This window comes from Cyprinus carpio, chromosome A7 (assembly GCF_018340385.1).
Source record: "Cyprinus carpio isolate SPL01 chromosome A7, ASM1834038v1, whole genome shotgun sequence".
Classification (NCBI taxonomy): domain Eukaryota; kingdom Metazoa; phylum Chordata; class Actinopteri; order Cypriniformes; family Cyprinidae; genus Cyprinus; species Cyprinus carpio.
The window spans coordinates 24,587,766-24,599,209 of record NC_056578.1 but is presented as its reverse complement, the minus strand read 5'-3'; the positions used below and the strand labels follow the sequence as shown (position 1 = coordinate 24,599,209).

Here is an 11,444-nt window from a genome sequence, read left to right as displayed (position 1 = left end):
GCTTGGACTTAGTGTAAATAGACACTGATTCTTTTAACATTATATCAAATGTTGCAACGGCTGACATGAGGCTTATACATGTCTTCATTTGTAAATAAAGGCTAACAAAATTTAATCCACAGCACACACGTCTCAACATTACGATATAAAACAGGACAAAAGCCTATTTAAGTCCTCTCTGTATAGTCTACTACTTTTACACATGCTTCAGCTACATTTTGATTTCCATACTTTTGAATTACTTCTGTATATAACAGTTTAAAAATCACCCAAAGACACAGGACCTTTATTATACAACTCTTAGACAAAATTGCGGATGACAACAGTTTCCAAGCTAGGATTGGTTAAATAAAATGTTTAAGGTGGGGCTCAACAAAGGTGTTTGCATGCATATTGTAGATATCTATAAACGTATTTTAACTAGTCAAATTGTTAATTCCAGATATCTACATTGCAATTATGCCTAGTCACAAAGCTAAATGCAAATATCTCCAAATATAGTTCTTCCTAGTCAAAAATCTGATTGGGATATCCATAATTAAATTGCAGATATCTTTAAATGGGTTTTGAATAGTCAAAATTCCAATTCAAGATATCTACAACTGTAATTTGACTAGTCATAAATTAATTGCAGATATCTATAAATGTATTTTGGATATCTTTAAACATTTTGAATTAAAGATATCTTAAATTGTATTTTGACTAGGCAAATCATATTTAAAGATATCTTGAATTGGGATTATGACTAGTCAAAACTCAGTTGAAGATATCTGAAAATATTTTTCAATGGAAGTCAATGGAAGATTATGACTAGTCGTAAAAGCATTGTAGATATTTGGAATGTGTATTATGACTAGTCAAAATGACATTGTAGATATCTTCAATGCATATTATGACTATAGTCATAATCACATTATAGATATCTTAATTCCAATTACAACGAGTCATAATTGCAATTTAGATATGGAATTACAATTGTGACTATCCTGTGACTATGTGACTAAATTGTATTTATGGATAGTCAAAACAAAGTTTAAATGTTAAAGCGGCTTGCCATAGTTTGCCAGAATATATACCCTGACTTACCATCATATTGACAAAGACCTCTGCCTGCTGAGTCATGAATCCTGAAAGGACACAGAACATTTTGATTAATCCTTGAACTGGAATTAACCCGAACATTTTAGAAACTGTGCTTGAAGATTATTGACACAAATGTCACGCTATAATGTTACATTATAAATGAATACAGTGAGGTTATGTATTAATACAAAATAAATAATAAAAAAATTGATACTTAAAATACTTTACTCTTAAACTTCTGAATACAAACTGTCACAAAACATGAAATAAATAATTTTCAAATGTGAAAATGGGAAATGGTCCAACTGCTAGAATGCACTTTGTTTTTTGGAGTGAATTTGCCATTAATTTTTACACAATAAAAATATTTAATTGTAAAAAAAAACTAAGCAGCCGCTTAGTTCGCTTATGCCTCGGGCCGGCCCTGAACACATACATACATACCTCTGACCAAAATGCACGAACCTCTCGACAGCCGAACAGACTCCGTGTCAGACCTTAAATAATGATTAGCCTAGTCCTTATTCCGCTAAATCAATTTCTAATCGCAGAGATTCGATGTATATAGTTTCCAGACCTCATTCTGCCGAAAATAAGCACTTGTGTGTAAACTATAAGATGTGTTGAAGACTTCAAACTGTTGCGGGATCGAGGCGGTGCGGGACTTGATGTGCTTTCCTCCTCTGTGTATTTGTCCCTCATTAGATTAGACAAAACCTCTTAAATTCCTGGAATAATTCAGAAAACACATTGTTTTTGTTTTTTTCACCACAATAACTGTAAAGGTTTCCAAACTTATCTCCTTTCTCTGTGACAGATACACACACGACCATCTCTGTCACTTCATGTAACAGAGCATGTAAACAATGACGTTTCACGTGCATAATACAAAACTTACTGACGTTCTGAACTTAGGCACGTCATAAAGTTTATCTAAATTGTATACAGTGATTTCCCGAGTACAAAGTAGTGCCTCAAACAATTAAATATTAAGTATTTTTATTGTTCAACAAATGGTTAGTGAAAAGAGGTGCTTCAGAACATGTTTATTGTCAACCTCAGGAGGTCAAAGAAATATTGTTTTACACTGTTATCAAAAAAAATGGGATACCTCTACAGCGTAACCCCCTCATTGTGTGTGTGTGTGTGTGTGTGTGTGATTTTACATCTTTCTAGCAATAAACATGGAAATTGACTCTTAATTTTAGTCTAATGTTGCCTGACAGATCTTATGACACATATATAGTAAACACGTTCTAACAGTGTATTTATTTTTAACATTTATTAATTTATTTTCATTTTATTTATTTATTTATCTTTACAAAATATAATATTCATGAGATATTTGAATATGAAGACATTACAGTGCATAAAGGATGTCTTTGAAATGTCTTTGAAAAAGCAGCCTTCATGCTGAGGTAATTACAATATTTCATTTTTTTCCTGTAAACTTTTTATTAACTATATTTTAATATCAGTTTACTCCTACTTGTTTATAATTAGTAACAAAGTATTAATACCAGTTAACACTGACTAACATTTTAAAACAATTCTATTGGTTCTGGCTTTTGTAATGGGTTTCTAAACTACATAATTAAACATAATTAAAAGCCACAATAGATAAAAACATGTGCATAACATATTAAAGCCCTATGCATTTCTGTTGGTGGTGTTTTAGAAGACAGTACACATTTGCTAGGTAATAGTTAAAGGATTAATTGTTGTGTCAGTGTTGATACTGTATTTGCTCAAAAACGAAAACAGATGATGAGCAAAGTTCTGATAACATGATGAACCAGCCTATGAAAAGCCCATAACATGAGCTACAGAAAACCGATCTTGTGTTTATGCACAGCATCCTGATATACATCAGTAAATAAATCAGATTTTACTACTTGCCCAAATTTCACATTACAATTCAGCATTAGAGTGAAGATTCATTTAACATGCTTTCTTTTGCTGATCACACACTCAAAATTAATGGCAGGGTTTTTTTGATTTGTAAAAAGGAGTCACAGGCTGTTGAGATCAAAAGTAAGGAACTGTTACATAGTTAATAAGTAAACAGACTGTTGATGTTTGGCTGAACACAGCTGAAGAGACCTTGGAAAAAGAAAAAGACTACACAGCACAAGTGATAAGACTTCAGACCAGGAACACCACACACACTGATAGCACCACGGCAAAGATTGCCACACCACACAGCATCATTGCTGCAAACATCTGGCTGCGACTGCAAAAGCCTTGAGCTGCCTCTTCGTCGATGGACAGCAGCGCTAGCGAAGCGCTGTCAGTGCTGACGGGGTCAGCATACTGAGGACCCAGCGCCTCCACTGTCCAGCGCAGCACATTGACCTTCAGCTCCATGTCCTCCAGTGTACGGTCCACCTGTGCAATCTCTTGCTCCAGCTGACTCAGCTCCTGACCCTCCATGCTGGATGTCTGGGGCCCGTCACCTGCCTCCTGCAGGCCATGCAGGCTCAAAGCCCGTGCTGCCACCTCTGTTGTCCCCCCTGCTTAAGCAAACACTTGTATCAGGCTTATTACGGGGCTGTGACAATTAATGTGCAGTCACAATTACAGTTACTCTGCAAAATCCAGTCATTCCAAGAGACCTTAATCAGACTACCTCCATTATTAATGTTTCAAGGGAATGAAAACGAGGCTTAAGGACAGAAGTAGAGTGTGTTCAATGGACTGTACTGTTGTTTAACAACATACCGATTGTTCAGCTGACGAAATACATTTCAGAAAAAAAAAACTTTGAGTAGACAAAACATGTATAGCTCTAAGCCATTGTAAAGACTGAACAATGGACAGTGGACACTGGACATGGCTTTTCAAGCCAAATTTTGCTGAAATTTCGTTATTATGACAGCACATTCACATTTAATCAGTTTGAGGAATATACAGAAGTTACACTCTAAAAAATGCTGGGTTGTTTCAACCCAACTTTGGGTCAAATATGGACTAACCCAACCGTTTTAAAAGTCTTTAAAACCTTAATTCTAAACCAAAAAATGTCTTAAAACACATTACACCCAAAGTTGGGTTGAAACAACCCAGCATTTTTGTCACTAGCTACTCAGTCTTAAATAATTAGTTATGAAACTCCTACAGTTATGCATGCTTACCCTGTATGCCTGTTTGCACCATGGTACTGTTATTGGCCAAGGAAAATTGCTTGACCATGGTGAAAACCTTGCACATGTCTGCATGTAAGAGCTCCAGACAAGAGGAAAATGCCACCCATAGTTGCTCTGTTTCCTTCCTCTCAGCCTCCGGTAATGTTTTATCCCTCAGTCGAGCTGTCAAGTGGTTTCGGCAGGACAGCGCTAGAGTCTGGGCTCGCTCTCGTGTTTGCCAAAGATCACGTCTTAGGCTGGAGTTGTCCGTGCATCCACCAATACAGGAGGCCAAGTGCCGATAACATGCCACCGCCTGAGTCAGATCAGAACAACCATGGTGTTATGAACTTTAACTTTATAAATAAAATAATATATAAATATATTCATTATCTAGACTGATCTCATATTAATAAACAGAAAAGTTTTGATGGCACAATAGGATTTCATTCAAAATAACATGTCACACATCAGCCAAACTGTTATGAGTGCAGTTATTAATAATGATATATTACAAACGCCACAATACAATAAATCACTGACCAGGTTCATCCCAAGTTCTAGAGCACAAAGAAAGTGTTTTACTTGTCATGTTAGGACTTCTTTTAGAACAAACAATACTGCTTGTGGTGGAAGAAAAACCTTTCCAATTCTAGAAGTAGGAAAAGGGACATATCTAGGAGTTTTTGGAAGAAATCAGTTTAGTTCTTTAAATCCAATCCAAAGCCACATTTTCAATATGTATATACAGGTCCTTCTCAAAAAATTAGCATATTGTGAAAAAGTTCATTATTTTCCATAATTTAATGATAAAAATTAAACTTTCATATATTTTAGATTCATTGCACACCAACTGAAATATTTCAGGTCTTTTATTGTTTTAATACTGATGATTTTGGCAAACAGCTCATGAAAACCCAAAATTCCTATCTCAAAAAATTTGCATATTTCATCCGACCAATAAAAGAAAAGTGTTTTTAATACAAAAAAAAAGTCAACATTCAAATAATTATGTTCAGTTATGCACTCAATACTTGGTCGGGAATCCTTTTGCAGAAATGACTGCTTCAATGCGGCGTGGCATGGAGGCAATCAGCCTGTGGCACTGCTGAGGTGTTATGGAGGCCCAGGATGCTTCGATAGCGGCCTTAAGCTCATCCAGAGTGTTGGGTCTTGCGTCTCTCAACTTTCTCTTCACAATATCCCACAGATTCTCTATGGGGTTCAGGTCAGGAGAGTTGGCAGGCCAATTGAGCACAGTAATACCATGGTCAGTAAACCATTTACCAGTGGTTTTGGCACTGTGAGCAGGTGCCAGGTCGTGCTGAAAAACGAAATCTTCATCTCCATAAAGCTTTTCAGCAGATGGAAGCATGAAGTGCTCCAAAATCTCCTGATAGCTAGCTGCATTGACCCTGCCCTTGATAAAACACAGTGGACCAACACCAGCAGCTGACATGGCACCCCAGACCATCACTGACTGTGGGTACTTGACACTGGACTTCAGGCATTTTGGCATTTCCTTCTCCCCAGTCTTCCTCCAGACTCTGGCACCTTGATTTCCGAATGACATGCAAAATTTGCTTTCATCCGAAAAAAGTACTTTGGACCACTGAGCAACAGTCCAGTGCTGCTTCTCTGTAGCCAGGTCAGGCGCTTCTGCCGCTGTTTCTGCTTCAAAAGCACACGCCTGTGCACGGTGGCTCTGGATGTTTCTACTCCAGACTCAGTCCACTGCTTCCGCAGGTCCCCCAAGGTCTGGAATCGGTCCTTCTCCACAATCTTACTCAGGGTTCGGTCACCTCTTCTCGTTGTGCAGCGTTTTTTGCCACACTTTTTCCTTCCCACAGACTTCCCACTGAGGTGCCTTGATACAGCACTCTGGGAACAGTCTATTCGTTCAGAAATTTCTTTCTGTGTCTTACCCTCTCGCTTGAGGGTGTCAATGATGGCCTTCTGGACAGCAGTCAGGTCGGCAGTCTTACCCATGATTGCGGTTTTGAGTAATGAACCAGGCTGGGAGTTTTTAAAAGCCTCAGGAATCTTTTGCAGGTGTTTAGAGTTAATTAGTTGATTCAGATGATTAGGTTAATAGGTCGTTTAGAGAACCTTTTCATGATATGCTAATTTTTTGAGATAGGAATTTTGGGTTTTCATGAGCTGTATGCCAAAACCATCAGTATTAAAACAATAAAAGACCTGAAATATTTCAGTTGGTGTGCAATGAATCTAAAATATATTAAAGTATAATTTTTATCATTACATTATGGAAAATAATGAACTTTTTCACAATATGCTAATTTTTTGAGAAGGACCTGTATACACTACACTACCATTCAGAAGTTTGGGGTTGGTTAGATTTTTTAATCAGAAGACATCTCTTTGTCATGCTGTGACTACGGTGAGGAGTGTGGAACAAGGAGCAAGTAACGAGGAGAACACAGGAGAATCAGGATTAACAGTCTTTATTGACATAAGGAAAGCACACGTAGGACATGGGGATTGATGATCAAGACAGCATGCAGGACTCAGGAAACACAGGGCTTAAAAATGCATGTAAACTAATAAGGGAACACCTGGAAACAATGAACATGACATGGGGGAAAACACAGCTGGAAACAAATGAACAATCAGGACAGGAACAGGAAGACCAACTAAGGGCATAAACATAACATGGAGCACGTGGGGGAGGAAAACACTAGACACAGGACTGACATTACTCCCTCCTCCCGGAAGGTGTGTCCACGCGCCCCACAACATCCAACAGGCCCCTTAGGACAGACACAGGACGGCAGGCCTTCAGAGCAGTACCCGTTCCGGGACACATGGCGGATCAGGCAGTTCAGGGGGCCATGGAGGTGTAGACAATTCAGGAGACCATGGCGGAACAGGGAGTTAGGGGACCCTGGCCTCGGCACTCGGTCCGGCCTCCATAGACGGACACCTACTACACTCTTAAATATAAAGGTGCTTCAAGATGCCATAGAAGAACCTTTATGTCTGAATGGTTCCATAAAGAACCTTTAACATCTTTCTTTGTGGCGAAAGAAGGTTCTTCAGATTATAAAAAGGTAAGAAAGAGATGGTTCTTTAAAGAACATTTGACTGAATGGTTCTTTGTGGAACCAAAAATGGTTCTTCTATGGCATCGCTGTTAAGAACCTTTTGAAGCACATTTATTTTAAAGAGTGTACCCCCCACCCCCCCAAAAAAAATATCCTTGGGGAGAGTCTCGGTTTCAGAGGCCCTCCATAGGCCTGACTTGGGGACTGGAGCCCTCTCTGGGCTAAACTTGTGAACAGGAGCCCTACGGGGGCTGGAGCCGACACTGGCGCGAGCTCTGGGGCTGGAGGAACTGAGGAACGGCCAGCAGGCTTGACTGATGAATTGCCAGCGGGCTTGGGAATGCCGCGGTCGGCAGGCTTGACATCGGCATGGCCTGCAGGCTTATCTGCTGAGTGACTGGTGGGCTGGTTCTGGCTCGGGCTGGATGCTCTCCAGACACCGGAGGATCCCTTCCATCCAGCTTAGTCCCGTGGTGTTTGGGAGGTCCATTGCCCCGAGGCCCCATGCCAGAACAAAGAGTCAATGGTGATGTCATATAAAGCCATTGCTGCGGCGAGCCCGCAAAACTCCCCGGCACACTCAATGAAAAGGAGATCTCTACGGCCTAGTGCAAAGCGTGCAGCAATCTCTTTTTCATTTTCTTGTGGGGGGAAAACATGGAAACACTTCCAAAAAACACTTTCAAAAAACATTTGTTGTCAGCTCGTGTAGTGTGTGACTCATTTACGCAGTGTCGCGTAGTGTGAACACCACAGTGACTTCAAGACAGACAATCAAGTCATGTAGTCTGAACAGCACAGCGATCTGCCAATGTTTAAAGTCCTGTAGTGTGAACTAGGCTTTATGCTAACCAAGGCTGCATTTATTTGATCAAAAACACAGTAAAAATAGTAATATTGTGAAATATTATCAACATTATTACAATATTTATTACAAGTTTTCTATTTTAATGTGGGCCATTTTAAAATGTCATTTATTCCTGTGATGGCAAAGCTGAATTTTCAGCAGCCATTACTCCAGCCTTCAGAATCACATGATCTTTTTATGTTATAAAATCACATATATCATTGGTTTTATAAGTTAAGATAACTGATCAGGTTATCAAACATCATAGACTAAGGATTAGTTTGAGTGACAAATATTACTTATAATCTGCTTGTCATAAGGTGGCTATTTCAGGATAAGCTTTGGACACTTTTGGGACCTTGGTTCAGTACATGCTGTCTATGGCCATTTGGATAATGCTGATCATTTGTAACTTTTTTTTTTTTTTTTTTTTTTTACTGTATGTCTGAAGTGTGTATGTATTAATGCTAAAAATAAGTAGGTGAACAGATTAAACAGGTAATTTCGCTGTAGTCAGAGTATTGACATGCCTCCACTAGCTCACACTGAAGATAATCAAGCAGTGGAGCATGGATTATCCCTATTCAGAGATAGTGCATTTTCACCCTAAGGCTTGAGGAACCATTATAAGATGCTTTCATGTTCAGCCTGAAAATAAGGAGAAATGAGGGCACGCACATGCTTCGACATCTAAACCTCAATAAGTTTTTCATCACGTCTTAAATACGATGTAAAAGAAATGACAAATAATTTTCTGCATTTTACATCTAATTGATGAACTCCTCTAATTTTAAAAAAATTATTTTTAGCATTAGACCACACAAGAGAAAATGTGAGACAACATATAATATTCAGGGAAAGATTTAAATTGTATTATATTTTTGTATAAAATTCAGTCTGTTATCAAAAAACGAATGAATGGTGCCCTGATTATTAGAAATGATATCACCACAAAACTCTCCGAAAAGTTTGGAGGTTTGTTTAGATGAACAATCAGTTATTGGATCATGTTATATCAACTCACCTTGATAAGGGAGTCCACCAGTGCTTTTCCCTCTTGCAGTGGCTGTGTTGAAGTTCCATCGTCAGCGACCTTGTTGTTGGACAGCGGCATTGGGTTATGTTTTCAAAGGTAAGAAAGGTGAATCCCTGTTCCAAAAGCTACCATCCAGCCCCAAACTCAACAACCCTTATACACCCTTTTTCTTAGCTGTAATAGTAAACTACGGTCCATATTTGAGCAGCCAGTCCTCTCTGAACTTGTGAAAGTATAATGTATCAATTTTCACCTACAACAATAAAGATCATAGAAAGTAAAAAAAATAAGGAAAGGTCAAGGTTACAAAAGGTTCAAAGGTTTCCAAAAAAAGAATATAAAAAACAGAGAGGTGCGGAGGATTGTGATGTCAAATTCGAGTGTGATAATCCGAGCGATTGACCCCTTTGCACTGAAGCTGTGTGGTTAAGCTCCTTACTTGCTACTGAGAAGTGCGGAGATGCTGGGGCCTGGGCATACGTCACTAGCTCCACAGGACCCCCCTCTTCTTCCATCTATCACTCTCTCTTTCTTTCTCTCTCCTTTCTCTTTGTGTGTGCCCGAATGACAGGCCAGGCCCTGAGGGGCAGGTTGTGGTCCAGTGTTTGCTGCGGTCAACCAACATGTCCATGGTGACATTGCTTATTTGTCACAAGCTTACACAAAATTAACTCTAATACATATAATCTAAAGTTTCAATCTAAACATATACAATGAAAAATATAAAAACCGTAAGTAAGGATTAGTCAAGCAATTGTTATTCTCCTCTGTCTCAGGTCAGATTAGATTAGGGGCATGTTAAAATAATCCCTGAAATATATCTGCTGGATTGGTCTATCCCATCTTAACCACTATCGTACAAACCATACAGGTGCAAATCCTTTTTTGACTTACAAATGGGATATAATTTTGGACAGTATATTAAGTAATTTGACAAGAAATACAAACTGGAGAAGACAGGTCTAAATTATCAACAGCCTCTTGGTTTTGTGATTTCTCCATTCACAGCGTCTAGGTTTAGGGTTTAAACCTCTACCCAAGAGATTATAAATCAGATTATTTTGGCATTTAACATTGGTAGTTTTGTAGGCTTGTTGGCGACTTCAAGTAGTTTTCATATTATGTTATTTAAGAACAAATAATCAGTGGATTATCACACTTTGAGATGTTTACAGTTAGAGATGTGATTTCAAATTAGTTATTAAGTTTTAACTCAGGAACATCTTTCCCAATGGACCGTTAATTAAATTATTTTGACATTATAACAACATAATGAAAATTTAACCTTTGATAAGCATACATTTACATTTATCTGATGCTTTTATCCAAAGCAACTTACAATGCATTCAAGCTAACTTTTTTTTTTACCTAATGTGTTCCCTGGGAATCAAACCCACAACCTTTTGCGCTGCTAATGCAACGCTCTACCACTGAGCCATAGGAACACCTACATAGACACATATTCTTTGAACAGACAGAAAAATGAAGTAGTTTTTACAAAGACTAGTCTTGATTGATCTACATAATACATTTACACACACACAAAAAAGGATCATAATATTTTAAGTAAATCAAGCAGAAAATTTTTATCAGTGTACTTGTTTAACTTTACTTAAACAATTGCAATTCTCTTCTTTTGATATACTGTACTACTCTCAGTGTTATATCATTCACTGTGTAGCATAGCACAGTCATGAGTTGGGTTTCTTTTTTTTCTTGTACATTTAAACAGGCACATCTTTTGCATTTGATGTTGCATATTCTACAATACAAAGGTAATTTGTTCAACAAACATTAAAGCATGTCATTGCATCAGAGTTGACTGTTTAACAGGTTGGTTTCCAGTTCTCTTTTTGTCTTTTATCTGAGAAAAAAAAAGAAGAGTTAAACAACTTTTCACAAATAACATGCAAATAAACAATGCAATTTTATGTGTTTTTTACTTGAACAGCATGAAACTTTGACTTACCATTACTTGATTTCCGGGTTTTGTAACCCTTGAGTTGTGTTTGAGACTTGTGTGTAGTTTTGTTTCCCATCGTTCTGGTGAAAGAAAACGTACTCGGTTACTAACGTAACCTCGGTTCCCTGAAATACGGGAACGAGTACTGCGTCGAAGACGCTTATGGGAAAAACTCCTTTTTTCTCCTGAACTGAAGCCTTATTCAGTCACGCAGTGAAACTGCACGGGCATTGGTTCGTGCAGTGTTATTAAAACAAACCAATGGCTCGGCAGCGGTCGGTGCTGCACGAACCTATGGCAGCGAAGCCCGCCAAAGCCCGCCAAA

The 11,444-nt window shown here is 38.3% G+C and overlaps 1 protein-coding gene across 8 annotated transcripts in view; it reads right to left on the bottom strand.

The window, feature by feature from the left end:
• Window positions 1-1,951: 1,951 nt before the first annotated feature.
• Window positions 1,952-11,444, bottom strand: part of LOC109077484 (regulator of G-protein signaling 9-binding protein B-like) — a 31,430-nt gene continuing 21,937 nt past the window's right edge. For 6 of the 8 annotated variants that reach the window (XM_042760553.1, XM_042760557.1, XM_042760559.1 and 3 more), the window contains 4 exons: window positions 11,126-11,199; window positions 9,145-11,020; window positions 4,218-4,524; window positions 1,952-3,596 (listed from right to left, as the gene is read on the bottom strand). In XM_042760553.1, the coding sequence (XP_042616487.1) occupies window positions 3,229-3,596; window positions 4,218-4,524; window positions 9,145-9,234 (765 nt within the window). In that variant the 5' untranslated portion in view covers window positions 9,235-11,020; window positions 11,126-11,199 and the 3' untranslated portion in view covers window positions 1,952-3,228. The remainder of the gene's footprint in view (window positions 3,597-4,217; window positions 4,525-9,144; window positions 11,021-11,125; window positions 11,200-11,444) is intronic. The other 2 variants (XM_042760558.1, XM_042760560.1) reach the window with 1 other exon arrangement.